This window comes from Taudactylus pleione, unplaced genomic scaffold (assembly GCF_031769625.1).
Source record: "Taudactylus pleione unplaced genomic scaffold, aTauple2 ptg001207l, whole genome shotgun sequence".
Lineage (NCBI taxonomy): Eukaryota > Metazoa > Chordata > Amphibia > Anura > Myobatrachidae > Taudactylus > Taudactylus pleione.
Genome location: NW_028285608.1, coordinates 553,537 through 577,957, shown reverse-complemented (window position 1 = coordinate 577,957; position 24,421 = coordinate 553,537). Strand labels below are relative to the sequence as shown.

At 46.0% G+C, this 24,421-nt stretch overlaps 1 protein-coding gene and 1 pseudogene across 1 annotated transcript; both read right to left on the bottom strand.

Annotated features, from left to right (window-relative positions):
- Window positions 1-18,731: 18,731 nt before the first annotated feature.
- Window positions 18,732-19,616, bottom strand: LOC148451029 (uncharacterized; annotated as a pseudogene).
- A 115-nt stretch (window positions 19,617-19,731) lies between these two features.
- On the bottom strand, window positions 19,732-21,551 carry LOC148451028 (uncharacterized). Its single transcript, XM_088462362.1, has 3 exons — window positions 21,468-21,551; window positions 20,007-21,271; window positions 19,732-19,753 (listed from the first exon to the last, which is right to left on the bottom strand). Exons 1-3 carry the CDS (start codon window positions 21,549-21,551, stop codon window positions 19,732-19,734), a joined length of 1,371 nt encoding a protein of 456 aa, XP_088318488.1.
- Between the last annotated feature and the right edge of the window lie 2,870 nt (window positions 21,552-24,421).

Here is a 24,421-nt window from a genome sequence, read left to right as displayed (position 1 = left end):
TTTTTAAAAAAAAATACAGATCCAAAACACAAAACCCAGAACCCAAAACACGGAAGGGTGGTTTTGGCAAAACCAATCCAGATCCAAAACACGAAGAAAGATCCAGATCCAAAACCAAAACACAAAACACGAAAAGTGGCCGGTGCACACCCCTAATATATATATATTTCATTTATTCCAAGAGGGAGCGGCACGCCAGTAACAGGAATAATTTGCTGTAGTGCACTTCAGCAACATATATATGAGGTAATCGTCGGTCCTATGAAGAAGACAACAATACAATTCCTGCTAATCCAATGATCCAGATTTTAATCTGTCATCAGGGGTATACAGCAACATATAAAACATAAAACACACCCCTTATAACCCCACTATCTGTGAAGACCATCCAGACTGACACAGCCGGGCTTAGTGTAAGTGTCCTAGTCACTTCAGGTCCCAGAAGTAGAAGTCATCATGATGCCTGGCCAGCAATGCCACAGCAAAGCCTGTAAACAAAACAGTGCCCGATACCACATATAAGACAGCGACTATAGAAGTGCGTAAGCAGAGCCAGCTGAACAATGCTGTTTTTTAAGCAATCCTTTGTAGATATAGACATTACTCTCAGATTTTTAACAAACTTATAATAACACTGTTATGTATGTTTTACCAAGGTTAATGCACAGCACTTTTTCATCTGTCTTTGCTTATGCATGTCTATAGCCGCTGTCTTATATGTGGTATCGAGTACGTTTTGTTTACAGGCGTCGCTATGACAACGCTGGCTGGACATCATGATAAATTCCGGTTCTGGGACCAGAAGTGATGCGGACACTCGCACTCCGAAACGTTGGATTATCAGGAATTGCATTGCAGATAGATAGATAGATAGATAGATACATATGAGGTTTATGGAGGGTGGGATCATATATAGCTACAAATGTTTTTGGGGATCAATTAGAAAAAATATTTCTCTCCACCCCCACAATGAATGTTCTTAAAATGGGATGTAGTCACTATCCCGGCGCAGACAATAAGCCGGTGGGAAGAACTTACAGGTAATATTGAATCAAATTAAAACAATACAGTCATTATTTTTCCTCGTCAGGTCAGTTCAGCTCTTCTTTAGAGGAGGTCAGTGGAGCGTTTGCTGAACTCCAATAAGAGCTCTATACAGTGCACACTTTCTGGCACTCTTCCTGGGCTGAGGCTGAACAGCTGGAAGGTCTGTGGGTCCCACCACGTTGCTATGCCACTGTCAGGCTGAGGAGATCTTTGCACTCTGCGGCCGCACTAGTGACACAGGCTCCCCCTACCCTCTGCAACAGCACACCACTTATGAGGCAGAGATGCCAGTGGAGAGGGAGGGGGCATGAGACGGTAAGCTGCTTACTAAATAAAATAGGGTCAATCCGACCCTGGCTCCTCCCCCTTCCTTGCTGCTACCAGAGTTCTAGACTGCGTATCTGTGGGAGCCCCTGTGGGAGAGGGGGGCCCAGGGCACATGCCTCCTATACCTCCTCCCCCTAATCTGGCTTTGCCTGGCAATGGGGTCCAGCAAAGCCAGAGAGGCTTTGCCTGATCCCGTGAGGGTGAAATCACTATGGAGATATACTGTCTTTAACAGCCAGATCTGTATCATTTGGTCACCCATGTTGTATAACTCCCAACTGTCTCGATTTCAACAGAACAGTCTCGATTTCAGACGCGCATGAGTATAACATTTGAAGTTTCCTTTCGCCGGCAGCATTGGGCTGTCAGTGAAAGGGAGAAAACCCTCACTGCAGAGAAGGGTTTCCGCCAGGGCAGGGAAATGGCAAATAGACCATAAATTTCTTTCAAAACAAGTAAAACGACTGTACAGCAAAGTTTTTTTGTAATATACATAAATTAGGTAAAGGGCAATACATAACAGAAATATTGTAATTGGTACAGAAAGTGCACCTATTATTTCCGTTATTAATAACAAATGAGGAAATCAGCTTCATTTCATGTCATCAGAAGTATTATGAGAAACCTGGAATCACTTTAGCAGGGCGGAAAGGGCATTATAAGTCCCATATTGTGAGATAATGCTACGATGGAATATGCTTTTCATAAATTGTATTGCTCTATTTTTCTGTTTATTTGATTGTGTAAGATTTTTTTTTTTAAAGAAATAATTATTTAGATTTTTGAAGCAGAATATTGGCAGCTTATCTGTGGTACTAACTAAGGGCCTGATTCAGACCCGCTCGCTAGATGCGGGCGCTCGCTCCCACCGTATGGAAATTCAGCTAAGTGACGTCAAGGCAGTCGCTTGCACGGCAAGGCATAAGCACGCCCACTATGTCTTGGTGAGTGATCACCTTGTGTTTACAGACGCACACCAGCCTGTCTTTAGCCGCCCACTAGCAGACGTCATCTCCAGGAAGTATATACAACCATCGGTACATCGGGTTCCATTGGATCTGACCGCAGCGATTGCGATTGCCTGTACCCTACCGTAAGCACTGCGAGCACTTCAGTGTATAATTTAACCAGGTGACGTGTACTATGATGCTGCTGGTTAATTATGTACACCTCTGATACTGCGTTGAAACACTCAGGCACGCCTGCATCCACAACTCCACTCCCCTGTTACTACTGCCCTGCCCCTGTTACCACCCACAAACGGCCTCTCCTGTCACTCATTCTACTGGGCTGTCTTTGCAGGGCGAGCGAGTGCATCCCGATCGCTCGTACTAGTTTGCGCACGCGCACTGCGAACTATACACATGCGCACATCAGGTCTGAATCAGGTCCTAAAGCCAGACGATGATGAAGTAGAACACACTAAAATATTAATTAATCTGCAATTCCTAAATGCTTACATTCATTCTGAAATGATCTAACCTCGCCTTTGAATTTTTTTTCTCTTATTTATTTTATTACAAACACATTTTGCTACGGTGAGATACAGTAGGGAGACAAAAGTATATACATTAACGATAACAGTACAGGCCTTTGCAGTGAGTATACAGAATGCAAGAGGGCAAACGTTAGTAGCGCTTACAATCGGCTTTGTTTTTCCCTCAAAGAAGCTCAGTGATGAGGAGCTACAACTTGCTGTTATATGACCCAAATTTAGTATGGAGAGGAGAGAGGCATTTCCAGAATTTCCTGTTTTCACAAAAAATCTTAGACATTTATTCTGGACAGAGATCTGATACCTCCCAAATTGAAAACACTGGTGAAGATAAGACATCCACATGGAATAAAATACTTTTTTTTCCAAGAATGAACAAATGTGCATTCTACAAAAAATATCATATATACTATATATATATATATATATATATATATATATATATAATTATATATATATATATATATATATATATATATATATCACCACATTTTGAATTGATTGTGTTTTACTAAAAAAATTCTGTGGAATCTTTACAGCAGACAGGCAGTCCCTGGGGGAGATGATTTCTCCCCCTAGGACTGCAAGTCCAGACTGCAATACCAGAGATCGCATCCCATGGGAATGCACTCCCCTGCTATTACAGCGGTATACAATCGGGAAGCCAGCTGCCTTAAGACCGGCAGCCGGCTTCCCGACTGTCATATCCCGGCGAGGGATGAAATGCCGGGCATCTAGATGTAGACGCCTTACATTTCCCCGACGCCGGGAGACAGTCGCCCGGCATCCCGATCGAAGGGATGCCGGGCACCACGAGCGGACAGCCGCGGGGGGGAGGGTTAGGTTTAGGGCACCCGGGGGGGACTTAGGGTTAGATACCCCCCGGGAGGGTTAGGCTAGGGGGAGGGAGGGTTAGGCACCCCCGGGGGGGACTTAGGGTTAGGCACCCCCGCCCGGGGGACTTAGGTTTAGGCAGCAGGGAAGGGGGGGGTTAGGCACTTAGAGGGGGGATTAGGGTTAGGCACTTGGGGGGGAGGTTAGGGTTAAGCAACCCTAAGGAGGGTTAAGGTTAGGGGGTTAGGTTAGTTAGTACTTACCTATCCACGATCGGGATTTCCAGCGCTGTCGGGCTTCCGCTGCCGGGAACTCTGCTGCTGTCGGCCAGGCGCTGCCGGCTGGTATTTCATACTGATTCCATTACAGCAGCCCTTACCAGCTTTTAGGGGCAGCAGTCGATGCAATTCCTAGAAGCCGTTCAGTTTGCTAATTTGTGCAAATGTGCGGGATTGCTATACCATGCATGCGCACAATTACAGACAGACAGGGTTACGCACAATTACAGACAGACAGGGTTAGGAGATATCTCTATAAAAACACCATAAAAATGATGATAGATGTGAAAAATGCCAACCAGGGGTGTGAACAATGAAAGTAAAATAGACTGCAATTTCTCTTCAAAACATTAGAGGTAGCTGAAGCTCCTCCCACATTTTTAGGGCAGTGTACTGATGGGCAGGGGCGCTGAGAGGGGGGGTACTAATTACCTGGGCCCGGGCTTGTTGGAGGGGTCCGGCGGGGGCTTGTGTCCGACACCGCCCCCTCCCTCTTACCTGTCAGCAGCAAAGCACATGCTGCTGTGTGCACGGCTGCAGTGGGAGGCCACACGCTGCTCTGTGCATGGCTAACCGGCTTTTTACGGCCCTGCTGATGGGATCTCACACAACACAAATCTGAAAATATGGTCATGTGAGAGCACAGCTTCAGCCATTGAACCAACAAATCCTCATAGTTTGTTGCTGCACAGTGCACTCAAAATATGGCAGTTTGCAAGAGTATGCATCACAGTGCACATGCGCATACCTTAGCAAAAGTCAGAGTCGTAACTAGACTTTTTGGTGCCCTGTGCCAGAAAGAGCAGTGGCGCCCCCCTCATTTTTCAAAGGGACATAATGCACCCAAAAAAGGGCCATAGGTTCATGGGGAAGGGCCAGGGAAAAGATAGGAGAGGCCAGGAGATGTTGGGGATGAAATAAGAGGAAGCTACAAGCAAGAATGACAATAAACAGAAATTTGACAGGCCCAAACAGCGCCCCCTGACCTGTGGTGTCCTGTGCGATGGCACCGACCGCACTACCCTAGCTACGGCCCTGGCGAAAGTTCACAATGCATTCGCTCGCTGCGCATAGACAGCCCAGCAGAGTGAGTGACAGGAGAAGCCGTTTGTAGGTGGTAAGATGGGCTGGCCATTAAAAATGGGGGAGTGGAGGTGCAAACGCAGGCGTGCCTGAGCATCTCAATGGTGTTTTAGAGGTGTGCATAATTATAAGACAGCATCATAGTACATGTCACCTGGCTTGTTTTTACACTGATGTGCTCGCAGTGCTTGCAGCACGTATGGCCAACCTCAAGTGCTGTGATAGCATCCGATGTTACCTGATGTACCGATGGTTGCATACACTTCCTGGAGATGATGTTCACAAGTGGGCATCTTAAGACAGGCTGGTGGGTGTCTGCATACACTATATGATCGCTCTCTAAGAAATAGTGGGCGTGCTAATGCATTGCTGTGCGAAAGCGCTGCCTACGCAATTTGCATACACATCATGCGAGCGATTGCATCTAGCGAGCGGCTCTGAATCAGGCCCTTGGTTGAATATTGGATCAATGTAATGCTAACAATATTGGATCAGAACCTCTATGTACCCCTGCCTGTACCTTCTAAAATCCTTCCTATAAACCTCTAAGGATGACGCTAATTTGCGTACGCAGTCACACCATAAATAAAGACTTAGACATAGAACCTGTGGTTCCAAAGCACAAGTGATATTCAGGTAAAAGTTCAGACAGTTACACGCAATTGATCAAGACACAATTTAGGCGCAAAAGTAAATCATACAGACCACAAGTACAGTATACGTACGCAGGCGCTTCTGGACCCAGAGATAGGCTTCAGCAAGAGACCCCTCGTCATTCAGCATTCAGCACAAAGACTCCCAAATAGTGTCCGTGCACCCATACTTATACCCCCCCAGTATAAACAAGACAAAAGGTATGTCTGTTGCTGATGTCATTGGTTCTCAGAGGTGAAGCATCTGTTACAGTGCATCTAACAGGCTGGTTTAAACAGACTTTCCCTGCCTCTAACAGCTAGGGGTCTTCCTCCTCACGCCTTCTTCAGCATCCTAACAGTTGAATCTAAAATATACATTTTGGTTGCTTGTAGGTTCTGCGGTCCATAACTCGAGAATGCATAATGCGAGCTCCTCACCGATAGCATCGGGAAATTGTGGAAAGAGTACGCATCAGAACAACTCCAAGAATGACGTGTTTATCTTGTATAATTCCTTAGTTAACAAATATCTTTATTTCTTAGCATTTAAACTAACTGAACCTTCTTGAATCATGCACTTTAAAGCTTATTGAACCTTATGTATGAATATGAAATGTGTGGGTATTCAGGGTTTGGTATAAAGACATATTTAATGTGTGTATAAAAATGCATTTGCCTCTAACTGAGTGAACATTTTAGCAGTGTGGCATGCTGGGTTAGATAGTTCTACATGTCCTGTCAGCAGCCCCCCCCCCACCTTTCCTGTGTTCAAAGGGAAAATACCTCTGTAGGAAACTTATCTACACAAGCCAGTTGTCACCTGGCCACTTGCTTATCAATACTATAAAGCCATTTCTGGAATATATTCTTTATAATACGTAAAGTAATGAAATAGGCTTTTAGTGAATCACCGTAACATATGATAATGGTCACAGATGCATTCATATGATGCTAATGGTATTATCGCCACATGTACTAAAATGTGAGTTTATCTAAAATGGTGCTTAGGCAGCCATTTCGCAAAATGGCGTCTTGCGTCCAGTCGCAAGATGGTGTCGCTGCGATTCAATTTTAAACTGAACTTGTCTCAGCCAATTATTCAGCTTCGACAGTCCACACTTTGATAGCAAACAACATGCTATCACAATCAGCTATTAAAATTTAATTTAGGCTTACATTTACATATTATTTAGTGTTATTATGGGATGGCACAATGTGGTTCTTAATCCATCAATAATGTGTCTCTAGGTGGGGACATAAAACTACTATTATACGCACACCGCGGATCTTGGAAGATCATGTGAAAGGTGTGGGGATGCACCAGTCTTATACCAGCAGTCTTGAAGGGGAATTGAGACTTTACATTGTCTGAGGTGTTCTATAGATAACATTTCAACAATATCTTCTATGCATGTCTAAATATTATACATTTAAATGATGGTACTTCCTAGCTCAGGGTTGTAGCGCAGTTCTGTATCTACCTCGGTATACATATAATTTCTGACCACTGTCATAGTTTCATTCTTTCGTTTTACTCTGTTTTTACATTTTCCACACTTCAACACAATAGGAACACACCGGACGCATATGCCAATCATTATGATGACCATCAGTATAAGGATTAAGAATTTGCCTATGCTGGCGATCACTTCCTGGACCCATTCCCCTAGACCTGATAACCATTTCACTGGGTTCAGCCATGACACCCATCCCTCTATCTTTTCCCCTGCTTCAGCCACTGATGCGTCATGGTTCTTACGACATTCCCACTTTAGCTGCAGAATCTCATCCATCTTCTGGTCTATCACCTCCTTAGGGTCGCTGGTATCATTGGTGACATAAGTGCAACATTTTACTCCAAATTGGGTGGCTAACGTTACGCAATACCCTCCAGTAACACCAGTTAAATAATTCAACACTAGCCTGTGTTGCACTAGTTCTTTCTTGTACGCTTGCAATTCTCTCCCTGTGTACCTGAATGTGTCATCGTACATCTCGGTGATATTATCTATTAATTTAGCAAGTTCCTGGATATATCTAAAATTTAATGTACCCTTAGCAATCCTGGTGGGATCCAGGGCGACTAAAACTTGGAAGCCAGTTGTCTCACTGATTAACTGAGCGGCTTTATGCATATCACCAGGTATCATATTTCTCTTGCCTCTGTGTTCATATTGTGTGTGAAGATAGGGTGACGGTGTGTTTTTATTTATACCCAGCATTTCAACATGTGTGAGGGTCATAACTTTTGGAAGTATTTTTCCCAAATAACATAACAATTACAATACTAAAATTGGTCAGAAACTCCCCTGATTGGCATTGCACTTCTCCTCCTGACTCCACTCCATCAGCTCTGCCATCAGCTCACATCTCCTTTATTGGTCCCCCAACACAGACACTGAGTATCCGCAAACAGATCATCATGACAAAAACTCTGGAAAGAAAAAGAATTAGGATGACCACAGCAGACCACTCCATTGCTGGAAGCACTGATCTACACATTTCTTTAGCTCAGATATCTCACCGTCACCTTTTTAATCCTTCCGGCACAAGCTCGCAATCGACAGGTCCACGTTATCAGCCTTGTCTCTCCACCGGTTGGTTAACCTCCCTATAGTGAGTGGAATGGACCCACGTATCTTCCCCGGCCACCCTTTGAGGATGCTGTATCGTCAGATACGGACCTTTCCACCGATCAGTCAAACAACCTGAGCTAAAAAAAATTTTTGGATCATAACAAATTCTTCCAGATTTGACATCATGACAGGTTGCAGTAGACATGTTAGTTAATAACACTTTCAATTTCGGTTATTCTCATTCATCTTCGTGAGACCCTGCACAGTAACCTCATTATCAATTTTTCACATGAGGCTGCCTGTTTGGACAGTATCTCAAAGGGGGGCAAATAAAGGAAAAGACAGTCTGGCATAATCTTAGTGTTGTTACCCATCATCTTACACATGTGCTTGAAAACGTCACCTGTAAAATAAGTCCCCCTATCATTTTTAATAATTCTAGGGATATAGTATCTGTATACAGGTTCCTGCAATAAAATTTTGTTATTAATAGCTACTGCTCTAAATAATGCCTGTGCCACTGGGTTGGATAATATTCCGAGTAGTTGACCTTAGCCTGGCATGGCTGCCGTTTATCCTTAGCAACCTTGTGTCCTGTGAGTGGGAGACAAAGCACAACAGTTTAATATCATTTAAACATGACCTAAAATACAACAATAAATCATCCACATTTTACATCAGAACAGATACATTGGCAGGTTGAACAGATTGTAAACAGTCATATAAGGCCTGGGAGAAGATACTGGGGTTACCTATGAACCCATGGGAAACTCGTGTTCCTGTGTGGTGTTCTCCACTTTGCAGTACTTACTTATGTGTCCCACTTGGTGACAGTTAAAACATAATTTTGAACGGGGTGGATGAAAAGATTGTTGTGGGACATGAGCAAGAGGGAAAGGTGGTGGGTATGGGTAAGGATAGGGAGGGTAAGGATATTGTGGGGGATATGAGTATGGGACCTGTGGTTGTGTATGATATGTGGGGTGATGTGTTTGCTGTGGTGTAGGATTGGTGAGGACCTGTAACTGTTCAGGTGCAGGTGTGTGTGTGGGTGCAGGTGTGTCGGTTGGCTGTTATGTTATTGTCATTCCTTCCAGAGCTTGTATACTGACAGCCATTAGTTTCTCGCTCTGGGCTTCTCTCTTTTTGGAGATGTTTTTATCATGTTCTATGGCAGACTCTATGAGGTTATCTATTGTAAGTCCCCTCCAGCCAGGTTGTGAGGTCTGAACCCGAATCTTTAAATCGTCTTTCAGACCGTCCATGAGTACCGTGACTATCATTCCCCTGTGGTGAGTGCTATCTTTAATATCTTCTATCCCAGTATACTGGGTGATAGCCTGCAGAGCCCGATCACAGTAATCTTCTGCAGTCTCACTCTCTTTCTGTTTGATTGTGAAGATTTTGTTCCAGTTAACTACTACTGGAAAATATACACCCAATTGAGTTACAATGCAGGAAATGTTACCTTGGTTTACTTGGTCTGTTAAGGGAACGTCGCCATCCAATACACAGTCCGTGATAAATTTTGTCACGTCGGTATTGCGTGGTAGACAGGCCCTTAACACCACACGCCAATCTTTATTAGTGGGCTCATGAGAACTACCCAAATTGTTCAAAAATCTTTGACATTTGGCTAGTTCCTTTTTGGGATTGGGGAAATCATTTATGATGGAATTTAGTTCTGCTCTTGTCCATGGACAATGCATTACTACTTCCCTCATGGGCACTACACCGTTTGCATCCGCATTTCCATTCGGAACAGTTATCGTCCGAATGGGATGCAGACCGGCAGCGTTGCTACCTGGTTACCTGGCTGGGGGTTTAATCTGCTGCTGCTACGTATGGTATTGACAACTTCCTCTATGGGTGCAGAGTGTGTTAACACTTCCCTTGCTGTTACCGATGGAGATGGCGGCACCATCCGTGATTGTGGTGATGCAGCATCTATCATTTGCACAGCATGGGAAATGGCAGACATTACAATAGGCTCATCATCCGTATCATGAACATTTTCTTTATAATTGTTTAAGAGAGGGTACAAGTTGCTTGTTACATTTTTATGGGGTTTTTTCTGTTACTGTACTTACACCTCCATCCACATAGGGTGGGGGAGGTGCGCGTGAACTGCTGGCAATACTCTCCACGACGCTACCTTGCCGCACGTGCGCGCCAATTTGCAGCTCGCCCGTATTGCAACTCAGCGTCGCGGATGTATTTCCTGGCAATGCGCTCGCAACGCTAGTTTGCGTCGTTTGCACATTTTTAAGCCAAGCATCCCCTTCATGCTGCCATAGTTTTAAACATTCAAAATACTTCATCTTTTTCTCTCTGGATCGCACCATACTGATGTGATCCTGGACATTGTCTAACACATTTTTATCAAAACTACCAATTCTGGGAAACGGTCTAACACTCTTCCTCGTCATATTAAACCATAAATCACAATACCTTATTGCATGAGTACCGTACTCATGCATAATACGACGGGCTGATCCAATCGGAGCCTCCATTAGCAGCACATCATTGCCTAACATTTCTACTGTTTGCGTGGCTCCCATTCTGAGACAACTCCTATGCTTTTCAATAAAAATTTAAACTGGTGAAAGACAATCAAGATACTTTCACTTACCTACGGACGAAATTTCTAGATGCGCCCGCTCATCTATGGACGAAATTTCTAGATGCGCCCGCTCACCTACGGAAGAAATTCTAGATGCCCCGCTCACCTACGGAAGAAATTCTAGATGCTCCCCGCTCACCTTTTATCTCTCAGCTCACAATCACACCTAGTGCGGCTCAACTACAATGCTCAAATATTATTGAACACTGCAGTCACACTGAGAGCCGGTCCCTAACAAAAATAACAAACCATACACCTGCTCTGTGTACTGAACGGTAAGCTGCTTACCGAGCGGCTAGACTAACCCTTGCACCTAGCCTTTAAGGATCATACGATACCCTTAACTGTCCAACACATACTCACTGTTACACACTTTTTCCTGCGCAGAAAAATACACGTTAACCCAGATATTGATAACAGAAAAAAAAAAAAAATGTAAACCTCAATGGCTTTGTTCAAACACGTGGCAGCACAACCGGAAGTACGTATACGCTATTGTGCAACCAGTCGCATACACAATAATGCGACTACCACACCGTATAATGGCTTTTTAACTGCGTACGCAAAAGTGCGTCTTTTCTGGGCGCAAAACTGCGACTTAGCCGCATACTCAATACTACGGCACCCCTTTTAAATGCTAGGTTCTACCAACAAAGGAAAACAAACTTTGTCCTTTCTTGTCCCTGGATTCTAGTCAGCTTCCTTTGCTTACACGAAAACGGATAGCGACTTTTCAGCACAAAGCGGTTGCAGGAAAACCCTGCATGTGGCCACTCCACCCTTTGCTGAGATATCGCTAGACGTATGTGCCATGTGAGTAGGTAAGTGACTTCACTCGATGAGCCCCCATCTAACAATATTGGATCAGAACCTCTATGTACCCCTGCCTGTACCTTCTAAAATCCTTCCTATAAACCTCTAAGGATGACGCTAATTTGCGTACGCAGTCACACCATAAATAAAGACTTAGACATAGAACCTGTGGTTCCAAAGCACAAGTGATATTCAGGTAAAAGTTCAGACAGTTACACGCAATTGATCAAGACACAATTTAGGCGCAAAAGTAAATCATACAGACCACAAGTACAGTATACGTACGCAGGCGCTTCTGGACCCAGAGATAGGCTTCAGCAAGAGACCCCTCGTCATTCAGCATTCAGCACAAAGACTCCCAAATAGTGTCCGTGCACCCATACTTATACCCCCCCAGTATAAACAAGACAAAAGGTATGTCTGTTGCTGATGTCATTGGTTCTCAGAGGTGAAGCATCTGTTACAGTGCATCTAACAGGCTGGTTTAAACAGACTTTCCCTGCCTCTAACAGCTAGGGGTCTTCCTCCTCACGCCTTCTTCAGCATCCTAACAGTTGAATCTAAAATATACATTTTGGTTGCTTGTAGGTTCTGCGGTCCATAACTCGAGAATGCATAATGCGATCTCCTCACCGATAGCACCGGGAAATTGTGGAAAGAGTACGCATCAGAACAACTCCAAGAATGACGTGTTTATCTTGTATAATTCCTTAGTTAACAAATATCTTTATTTCTTAGCATTTAAACTAACTGAACCTTCTTGAATCATACACTTTAAAGCTTATTGAACCTTATGTATGAATATGAAATGTGTGGGTATTCAGGGTTTGGTATAAAGACATATTTAATGTGTGTATGAAAATGCATTTGTCTCTAACTGAGTGAACATTTTAGCAGTGTGGCATGCTGGGTTAGATAGTTCTACATGTCCTGTCAGCAGCCCCCCCCCCCACCTTTCCTGTGTTCAAAGGGAAAATACCTCTGTCGGTCTCTTGTGTGAAAATGCAAACTACAAGAGACATTTTAGCCAGACCACCCGTAGTGAGCAAACACTATGCAGGAAACTTATCTACACAAGCCAGTTGTCACCTGGCCACTTGCTTATCAATACTATAAAGCCATTTCTGGAATATATCCTTTATAATACGTAAAGTAATGAAATAGGCTTTTAGTGAATCACCGTAACATATGATAATGGTCACAGATGCATTCATATGATGCTAATGGTATTATCGCCACATGTACTAAAATGTGAGTTTATCTAAAATGGCGCTTAGGCAGCCATTTCGCAAAATGGCGTCTTGCGGCCAGTCGCAAGATGGTGTTGCTGCGATTCAATTTTAAACTGAACTTGTCTCAGCCAATTATTCAGCTTCGACAATGCTAATACTAATATTTCGCTCTAGTCAGTTTGGGCGTGGTTTCATTGACCTAAAACTTTTAACTTTACAAGCGATTTTAGCTTTTTTAGAACACTAGGAAATGCAGATAGATGCTATTAGGGCCTCCTTAATGCATATACCAAACACAGTGTAAGCCCCTACAGCAGTGATCACATAACTTATTTGCAAGGCCTAAAAGAAATTTGAGTTAGTGATTCCCCATTAAATGATATTAGCATATGGCAAACTAAGGGCCTAATTCAGACCCGCTCGCGAGCGCAGGACGCTCGCAAGGGGGTCGATGGTGCCCTAATGTGCATGCGCACGACGGAGGGAGCTCCGTTGTGCGCATGCGCGAGACCCGGCGAGCGACGGGGTAGCCGTCGCTCGGGGTCTCGCACCAAAGGGGGCGTGCTGTCGATGGTGACTGACAGCACGCCCCCTTTGGTGGGCGTGCTGGGGGCGTGGCTTCCAGACGGAGGCGTTCCAATGGGAACACCTACCGTCTGGGTCCGGCCCCACTGACATCAGTAGTGATGTCAGTGGGAGTGATTTCGGCTCTGATAGAGCCAAAAGCACTCCTGGGCTAGCGGTAGCGAGACCCTACCGCAGGGTCTCGTCGCAAGCCCGACCATCTTTTTGGCCTCTCGCATAAGCTGTGGGTGGTCACCCACAGCTATGCGAGCGGCCAGGAGGCCGCTCCATTTTTAGGTAGGAGGGCCCTGATTCAAAGCAAGCGCTCTGGTCAGAGCGTCCAGCTCTGAATCAGGCCCTAAGGGCCTGATTCAGCATGGATGTCTATTTCTGCTTATACGCACGCAACACATTTGCTAATATCAGCGGTGATATGTAAATGTTTGCATTCACATTGCGATCGCAGCTTGACATAAGGACGCCCACTTCCCCTTACTCACATCCGTATAGAGAAACAATTGGTAACATTGGACCCATACGCACAGTTAATGCAGGTCAGACCTCACTCAGGAATTGCTTACTTCAGCGCACACTATGAGACTCAGGCGGCGTCTGGTATTGCAGTAATTTATAAACGCCCCTGCAATGCCGTTGAGACGCACTGGCACGCCTGCGTTCGCCCGACCACCCCCTGTCACCACCCACAAACAGCACTTCCTGTCAATCACTCTGCCATGGGTCTGCATATCCTCTGCGATCACAGTCCCAATTGCAGCGCGCATGCACACTGCAGGGCGTATCATGCGCAGTGCGTATTAGTCGGCCGATTGGGTGCATATAAGCAACTGCGTTCCTTGCAGAATCAGGCCCTAAATGCATAGTTTACAACTGGCCCTACATTTCAGGGTTTCTGGGCTGTAGAACCTGTCCAGGTCTACCAGTACCAGACTTGCCCAACTCACACACAGACGTCTGGGAGAGGGGATAAAATACATATTAAATACATATTACTTTATTATAAAAATGTGTAACCAATAGGCCTGTGATCTGTGAACTTTGGGCCTGATTCATTATAGATCGCTATTGCGATCTCAGATCCGTAAGCACACGCAGGTCTGCTGCAAAAATATGCTAATGAATGCTATTGCAATGCCGTCACACTGCCAGCATAGAGATGCCCACTGCCTTGCAGTCTGCATACACATCAGAAACATCGTGTACCACAACTACAGCAGCCCTGACCTTACTCAGAAATTGCTAACCTCGTTGTACGCAGTGAGTACACAAGCTGCGTATGCCGTCGCATTGGCTAATGTATGCATGCTCATGTAACTGCGTACAAACGGACAGGCATGCCTGCGTTTCTCCAACCACTCCCCCGTCACCACCCCCAAATGCTGACTACCTGTCACTCACTCTGCAAGGGCTTACCGTGCTCTGGCCCTGATTCAGAGCCGGACGCTCTGACAGAGCGCTCGCTCTGAATCAGGGCCGTCCCTCTGAATTTAAGAGCGGCCTCCTGGCCGCTCGCATAGCTGTGGGTGACCACCCACAGCTATAGCGAGCGGCCAAAATGATGGTTACGATGGTCGACCATCGCGACCATCGGGCTTGCGATGAGACCCTTGCGGTAGGGTCTCGTTGCCGCAAGCCCTGGAGTGCTTTTGGCTCTATCAGAGCCAAAAGCACTCCCACTGACATCACTAGTGATGTCAGTGGGGCCGGCCCCAGACGGCAGGCGTTCCCATGGGAACGCCTCCGTCTGGGCAGCCAGGCCCCCGGCACGCCCACCAAAGGGGGCGTGCTGTCAATCACCATCGACAGCACGCCCCCTTTGGTGCGAGACCCATAGCGACAGCTTGGCCGTCGTTGTTCGGGTCTCGCGTATGCGCACGATGGAGCCGGCTCCGTCGTACGCATGCGCACTTGGCCAACATCAACCCGCTTGCGAGCGCTCAGCGCTCGCGAGCGGGTCTGAATCAGGCCCTCTGTGTAATTGCAGTGCGATTGTAGTGTAGCCTTCACGCACTGCGATACATGCGCAGTACGCAACAATCGCCCAACTGCGTACGCTGTTGTAGCTGCGATCCATAATGAATCATGCCCTTTAATCTTTGAAAATGTGTAAGGTGAAGTCTAATGTGACTGCAAGTTAAAAGAAAATATGTAATAACTATGGGTCTGATTCAGAGATGTACGCTAACCCGATGGTTAGTGCACATCTCCTATGTTTGAAGGACTGCGCATGTGCAGTAAGTGTACTCCGCATGTGCAGCCCTCCGACTGCGAGCCCGCTCACAGTGTGTCCCAGCCACAGCCTGAATGACAGGCTGCGGCATTTGGGAGGCGGAGCGAGGGCGTTCCCTGGCAGTGTTCCTGGAAATGTGGGCGTTTTGCTCCCGTTTTCCGGGAAGGTCGAGGCCAGGGTCTGCTTGGGTGCATGCAGACTTCCTGGCCTCGCAAGCTGCCAAGACCCAGTCAAGCTGCTGGAAGCTTTAGCTCCCGCAGCCTGGACAATGGAACATCGACAACTATTGCGACCGATGATCGCAATTGTTTTGATGGCGACCAATAGTGACCCCTGGCTGCGACCTGGGCTGCAGTGCTGGGATCTCGCAAATGCAGCAAGGAGGTGTGTGACATCTCCTTCTGCATTTGCATTTTAAATGGCCGGAATTGCACAGCCGCTTGTATGCCGCTGTGCAATTCCGTCCACCTCTGAATCAGGCCCTATTACACAATGAATTGGTAGACACATATTAAGTGAACAATAATATGCAGTAATGACATATGAAATGACAATAGGTATAGGCAAACAAAATAAGTAGGGAAGTAGTCATAATGTGAATACACAAGTTCACAATTTAGATACAATGAAGTGACTCTTAAGCAAGATAAGTGCAGGGCTCTATGCATCTAGAATGAGGCGGCATATTAAAATCATGTTACTAAACGTATTCTTTGTTTAAATCACGGTCATATCAGGAATCTGCATAAAGTCGCAGAGGCAATACCGGCATAAACCTTCTATCGGATGAGGTGTTGTCATGTGTGCAAACCACTTATCATACTAACTTAAAATAAAGACACTGAGACGTGGATTTGGCAGATAACTTGATGGAGATTTATTGGAGCAAATAAATTATTATTATTTATTATTATTTAAGGTTGTATGGTGGCAAAGAAAGGACGGACAGAAATCAGCCATCTCTGCTATGCCAACACACAAACAACAAAAGGCATAGCAGGCGTAGATCGCCCAGAGTGCATACACATAACCATGTATCTCATAACATCAACAAAAAGGTAACGCTCACCCCCATCTTAACTTCCCACCCGTTTAAGTGGTGATACTGCCCCCCATTAGGTTGGTACAGCCAACTACCAGTCAACGAAGGGAGCGCCCTTAAATCATAATTGCACCCGGACTGGTGACCTGCCGTTCTTTCCCACCACCCAAAACCAAACCCACAACATACCAAAATTTATAGGGGAGGGAGGGCGGGAATTCTGGAACAAAGAGGGTTAAGCCCACACTTCAAGCCCATTATATAAAGTTCCTGTTGCAAAAACGCCCCTAACTGCCATAGGCTAACTCCCACAAGTCATTTGCATACATGCCGGCCCCCATCCTAGAGGTTTAAAACACCTCTTTTCTTATTTAATCTTTCGGTTTCTCTAAACCTTCTATCGGATGAGGTGTTGTCATGTGTGCAAACCACTTATCATACTAACTTAAAATAAAGACACTGAGATGTGGATTTGGCAGATAACTTGATGGCGATTTATTGGAGCAAATAAATTATTATTATTTATTATTATTTAAGGTTGTATGGTGGCAAAGAAAGGACGGCCAGAAATCAGCCAAATCTGCTATGCCAACACACAAACAACAAAAGGCATAGCAGGCGTAGATCGCCCAGAGTGCATACACATAACCATGTAACTCATAACATCAACAAAAAGGTAACGCTCACCCCCATCTTGACTTCCCACCCGTTTAAGTGGTGATACTGCCCCCGTTAGGTTGGTACAGCCAACTACCAGTCAACGAAGGGAACGCCCTTAAATCATAATTGCACCCGGACTGGTGACCTGCCGTTCTTTCCTGCCACAGCAAGGTTCTGCTTAAAGAACCGCCGCACCGCCACCATACTGAGAACTACCCCAATAAAGCCAACTCCCCAAAAAGATCCCCAATAAACAAAGACAAACCCTCCACTGTCAAATGTACTCCGTCAGCCCTATATAAATGCCTAAACCGAAATTGGATATTCCTATGATAAATGACCCGGCCGTCATTGGCCATCACAAATTTGGCTACAGCAAAGTTAAGCTTCTTCCTAGCTTCGTCAATAGCAGGAAAACTCCTAACCCCACGCCAGACCTGCCAAGGTACAATGCAAGACCACATTAAGATACACGAGGGCCAGGCTGAGAGCACCCTCGACAAGTCGTTGACAATATCAACCCGTAATTCCACAGTGGGCCTTTGACCTAAATCGTTACCTCCTAAATGTGCCACCAAAATACGTGGCCTACCAAAAAGCCTTGCATATTCCAACAGTTTAGGACAAAAGGAATGCCATCTCATACCTCTGAAACCTATCCAACGGACCCTAGGTAAATGTTCAAAAGATGGAGCTTGATCTGAACTCATAAACCTAGCAGCCCAGAAAATATATGAGTGGCCTATAACCCAAATGTCCTGCGTGTCAAAGAGCAATCCTAAAGGTGGAGGAAAGCGGTAAAGAAAAATTAGTATTTGTCATAAAACAATAAAAATTTTACGGTGTATTAGTGGGATCATAAAGAACATAAGTGAGTATCTGCCAAAAAGAAAAATTTTCTATTGGTCGCCAACTTTACTATTTAAAGTGGCTAAGACAAACAGAAGACACAAAGGGGAAGAATGGGTGGGGGGGATTTGGGAAAAAAACAGGTGAACTCGGCAAGAGGTAAAATAAAAACCTGCTGAGGGATGGACTATGACCTAATTAAATGATTGAGAATAGCCGAATTGAATCCGTCAGTTCAGGTAAAAATTGTAAAATCCCTCAAGACTCCCATTGCCAGCAATGGCGAGTAGCTAATCCCGAGTAGGACGGACAGGGATAACGGACAAGATAAGACCAGACCAGACAGTACAGGAGACAAGACAAAAAACCAGGCAAGCATAAAATTTAAACGTCACAGGAACAAACTGTGGTATGAACAGAGGACCTTAACGCCTAGGTCGAATGTAACTTTTATAGCTATCAGATTTCCAACGCCCGAGGGCCTTAATTTCCGATGCCGAGAAACCCGCAGCTGCGGCCGAAGTTGCGGCTCCGATCCGAAACGAGTGTGTACCAAAATCATGAGGCGGGAGACCTAAAGCTGATACACATCTCTTCAAAAACCAACCGAACTGGTATTTGGTAAGCGGAGTCCTGTCCAAATGCATGAGCCATGAACCAGGGACATCCGGCCGTACCAATGCAAAGCGGGTAGCTAGTGCCACAGGGCAGATCCGTTCGTCCTTAGACGGACTCAACGAGATCCACCTGCCCTTACCAACCTGGTCGGTCTTTGACCGCCGAATTCTACACAGCACAGACCTTTCACTGACTGCGACATCCTAGAGGAGCATGGCGGCATCAACCCATTTGGAAGATGCCACCAGCTCCGATACCCGCAAGGCGCCGTGAAAAGCCATTGAAAATGCCAATAGGATCAGGATCGCCTCGTACTCGGTAAGAGCAATTCCTTGAATTGCCCCCAACACTGCCGGCAACAAATGAGCATCTACAGGTCTCCTACGGTCAGCTACTGGCCGGGAGACCCGTGCCCAACCCTTTAAAGCCTTCTTGATCAGAAAGCTTTTCGTAAAGTCAGGCTGACCCTTCAACTTACTATAAAAAGCAATGCCTGCCAAAGAGCGCGTGACAGAAGCCCTGGATCTGCCAGCCAAACAAAGACTCCAAATAAAAGAAAGCATCGAACGATGCTGATACTTACCTGCCTGCCTGCTGCTACGGGAATAATCTTCCCATTCATGCCAAGCCTGACGATATGCTCGCAATGTGGAAGGAGCTAGAGACTGTTCTGCTAAGCCCTCCATGCCGGCTCGATCGCCTGCCAAACATAAGAGGGGCAAAGCACCGCGTCAGCGTCAGCACCAGGGGCCAAAGAACGGAATTTAACCCACTGAAAACGTGATAACGCATCAGCTATCTCATTCTCTACCTCAGGCACGTGTCTTGCCTTAAACATGATGTTACAATGCAGACATGTGAGCACCAGCTGCGCTAGCAAGCGCAAAACCAGCAGGGAAGCCGCGCGTTGCCGATTGATCGCATGGACCACGCCCAGGTTGTCGCACCTGATAATGATGCTGCGATTGCGTAAACGGTCCCCCCAGATTTCAAAAGAAACCATAATGGGGAAGAGTTCGAGAAGGAGCAAATCCTTAGTCAAACCCTTCGCAACCCATTCCTCCGGCCAACTGCCAACGCACCAGGAGCCATCAAGGTAACAACCAAACCCCGTGGCTCCTGCTGCGTCAGTGAACAGCTGGAGCCGCAAGTTGTCAGCGGCAGGAGACATCCACAATCGAACTCCATTAAAATCCCGAAGAAACGAAACCCAGACAGAGAGGTCCCGCTTAATCTCGGAGGATAAACGTAGCAAATGTCTTGGCTTAGTGACCCCAGCCGTGGCCCTTTCCAGCTTGCGCGAAAAAACTCTGCCCATTGGTATGACCTTACAGGCGAAGTTCAATAGGCCAAGGAGGGATTGCGCTTGCCTTAGGGTAATTCTACTGAAACCTGCGCACTCCGCTATTGCATTGCGCAACTTGTCGACCTTATCGAGAGGCAGGCGGCAGGCGCCCGCCGAGGTGTCGATCTCGATACCTAGAAATGACAAGCAAGAGGAAGGGCCCTCAGTCTTGTCCGCAGCAACGGGAACTCCAAAATGAAAAAACAGCGCTTGCAAAGAAAACAACAAAAAACTACATCTATCAGAACCGGCAGGGCCGACACAGAGAAAGTCATTGAGATAGTGGGCTATCCCATGACCACCGCAAGAAAATTCCACGCACCAGTGTAGGAAAGTGCTAAATCGCTCGAAAAATGCACATGACACAGAACATCCCATAGGCAAACACTTGTCTACGTAATATCCGTTGTCCAAGCGAAAACCCATAAATCGGAATGACTCAGGGTGTAAAGGCAAAAGGCGAAAAGCTGACTCAACATCAATCTTAGCCATCAGAGCGCCCGGACCATAAAACCTAACCACATCCAAAGCTTCGTCAAACGACTGGTACACCACCGAGGAATCCTCAACTGGTATAGCATCATTCACTGACGAGCCTGGCGGATAAGACAGATGCTGAATGAGCCTGTATTTTCCTGGAATCTTCTTGGGAACCACGCCCACCGGGGAAATCACAAGATCCCTAATGGGAGGTTCCGCGAAAGGACCCGCCATGCGCCCTAAGCTAACTTCACCATAGACCTTCTCCCTAAGAATGTGAGGCAACTCAAACGCAGACTTCAAATTCCTAGGTGAGCCTGTGTCAACATCCCTGCAAATAGGTAAACGAAAACTAAAATTGAAACCGTTTAACAAAAATTCTGCGTCCTGCGGGACCGGATACCAATTCAACCATTTTGCTAACGCGGTGACGCGGACAGGGGATGGAGCTTTATTTAGCACTAGCGCCTTTCGCTGGCTGAGTAGGCTGTTGTTGGGAACCCACTTTGAAACACTTGGCAACTGGGTGGTTGCCACCGCATCGCAAGCAGAGGTGACGAAAACGACACTTTCGTCCCTGCGTACAGGAGGCATTATTAAATGCGAAGCATTTCCCCCCAGACGCCTGCTGTTGGCCTTGACGAACCAAGCTAGAAGTTTTGCTTGCGTTGTACCCCTCATACGAAGGACGCAAAGGCTGCGTGACTTCCAGCCACACCTCCACGTCCTTCCACCCTAGATCCATAACCTGTCTGCCATCCTGCTTGCGACGAAATTCTTCGTCGTAAGTGCGCCAAGCCATGCCCCTGGCGGATAACTGCATGCTGTGAATTAAATGCAGATATCTAATGACATTCAGGTGCTCACTTGGACGCGTCTCCAAATAGCAAGCCGAGAAAATGCAAAAACCGGCCAGCCAATTATTGTACGATTTGAACGCCTCTAGGCCTATACCGCCTTTTGCCCTGGCCGCCTTAAATGCCTTCTTAGCTTTCTCGGTAAGAGCAAAGATATCCACATAGTCTCCCTTGCGTATCTTACTGCGGCAAGTTTCCCTTAAACCTCGTAAAACTGCGGTGTTGTCGCAGTGTACGCCTGCGGCACCCTCCAACCCTTTCTCTATATTCTTACGCTTAGGGGTGCGATGCCTACGCCTCGAGCGCCGCCTTGCTTCCAGTTTTGCATATTTCGCCGCGTTGGAGATAGAGGAAGCAAAAGAAGATGTCAAGGAACTAGAGTCTGAGAAAGACCCACCTGAACTCTCCGATGTCAGGGTGAATAAAACGGGCAGGAGGGGGCACAGAGCGGCGGGGACGCATGGTAAGGAGTGGGATGAATGAGGCCAGCAACAGGGAGAACAAAAGTGAAAAATGGACAGGCCAGGAAAGGGAGGGAAAGAAGAATGTAAAGAAATGAAAGAAGAATATGTATAGGGATAAATAGGGAGAAATAAATCAAGCAAAAAGCACCAAAGTAATCAGTATTAACTGTCAAACTCTGTCACTGACCGAAATCTGGAACAAAGAGGGTTAAGCCCACACTTCAAGCCCATTATATAAAGTTCCTGTTGCAAAAACGCCCCTAACTGCCATAGGCTAACTCCCACAAGTCATTTGCATACATGCCGGCCCCCATCCTAGAGGTTTAAAACACCTCTTTTCTTATTTAATCTTTCGGTTTCTCAAATATGCACATAAGGATGCTGCAGCATCCAACTCAGGAGCAAACACCATGGGCCAATGTAATAGGGTGAGAGTTTAGAAAATTAGACAATTTAGCAGTAAACTCTCACTTTGGTCAAGTTTTATCTTCAACATGGGAAACATCTGGATGAGAATTTAAATCGTGAGAGTTTTTTAGTCTGAAAAACATGCAAGTTTGCTCTTTTGCTTTGTTCTCAGAATCTATTACATTGCCCGTGTTTAAAAAGTGAGAGAAAACGCTCACAAAAATGGGGCGTGGCTGTCACAAGGCCACGCCCTATTTTTGTGCACAAGCCTTTGGTATGACATTGGCAGGAGCATGAACTATTTGTGCCCCTTATGTAGTGCCTCCTGTATTTGTGCCCCTTATGCACTGCCCCCTAGTGTTTTGGGCCTTTTGCAGTGCCCCCCTGTATTTGTGCCCCTTATGTAGCACCCCCAGTATTTGTGCCCCTTATGCAGTGCCCCCTGTATTTGTGCCCCTTATGCAGTGCCCCTTATGCAGTACCCCTTATGCAGTGCCCCCTGTATTTGTGCCCCTTATGCAGTGCCCCTTATGCAGTACCCCTTATGCAGTGCCCCCTGTATTTGTGCCCCTTATGTAGCACCCCCAGTATTTGTGCCCCTTATGCAGTGCCCCTTATGCAGTACCCTTTATGCAGTGCCCCTTGTATTTGTGCCCCTTATGTAGTGCCCCCAGTATTTGTGCCCCTTATGCAGTGCCCCCTGTATTTGTGCCCCTTATGTAGCGCCCCCAGTATTTGTGCCCCTTATGCAGTGCCCCCTGTATTTGTGCCCCTTATGCAGTGCCCCCTGTATTTGTGCCCCTTATGCAGTGCCCACTGTATTTGTGTTCTTTGTTCAGTGCCCCGTATTTGTGCCCCTTATGCAGTGCCCCCTATAGTTTTAACCCTTATGCAGTGCCCCTTGTATTTGTGCCCCTTATGCAGTGCCCCCTGTATTTGTGCCCCTTATGCAGTGCCCCTTATGTAGTGCCACTTATGCAGTGCCCCCTGTATTTGTGCCCCCAGTATTTGTGCCCCTTATGCAGTGCCCACTGTATTTGTGTTCCTTGTGCAGTGCCCCCTGTATTTGTGCCCCTTATGCAATGCCCCCTATAATTTTGGCCCTTATGCAGTGCCCCTTGTATTTGTGCCCCTTATTCAGTGTTCCCTGTATTTGTGCCCATAATGCAGTGCCCCAAGTATTTGCGCCCCTTAAGCAGTGCCCCCAGCCCAGTACTTACCTGACCACGCTCGCTCTGGCTCCTTTTCCTGGCAGGCTCTAGCCTAATTTCCTATATCCGGACTCCTCAGGCATACTGGGAACTGTAGTTTTTGGGCACCCGGCTTACAGGCATTATATTCTGACACATGAGCTATTAGGGACTAAATCAGGATTTAAATTTAAAAAAAATTCTAGAAAGCATTTCTACATGTTACATTTATCCCTCAATAACAGCTGTACTGTTAATGATGTTAATGGCACAGATAAATGGATTTTAGAAAACAACCATAGCTTATGCAGTTATTGATGAAGAATGCATTTGTCTGTTTGCTTATGCATAGGTAGTTATTATGTGGAAAGGTCAATTCTCTATGTAAGCAACATTTTGTTGTCTTAAAATCTGTACTGTCTAGTCGGCTTCATTGCTCATCACTCACAAAAGACTGCCCAAAATCATTACACATTTTATTGCTAGAATAATTGAAAATAGGGAGGGCACTGTGGAAGAAGACACCTACTGTATAATCCAATTTATAGTGCAAATAATTAGGGATGTGCAGGCTCGGATAGGTTCGAGTTTGCACGTGGAGTTCGGATTTTTCCCTCCAAAAAAACGGAACTCAGAACGAGGCAAAACGTCATCTTACATGGACGAACATCATCATTCCTGGACAAAAGACCAGGAATGATGATGTTCGTCCATGTAAGATGACGTTTTGCCTCGTTCTGAGTTCCGTTTTTT

Bases quoted from the DNA above. Each gene is read 5' to 3' on its own strand.
- LOC148451028 (XM_088462362.1), bottom strand. From the start codon at position 21,551: ATGGCTTGGCGCACTTACGACGAAGAATTTCGTCGCAAGCAGGATGGC. The intron at 21,272-21,467 runs GTGTGGCTGGAA...GCAACCACCCAG, and splicing joins TAGGGTGGAAGGACGTGGAG to TTGCCAAGTGTTTCAAAGTG. The intron at 19,754-20,006 runs GTGCGTTGGCAG...ATCATGTTTAAG, and splicing joins TGTTACCTTGATGGCTCCTG to GCAAGACACGTGCCTGAGGT.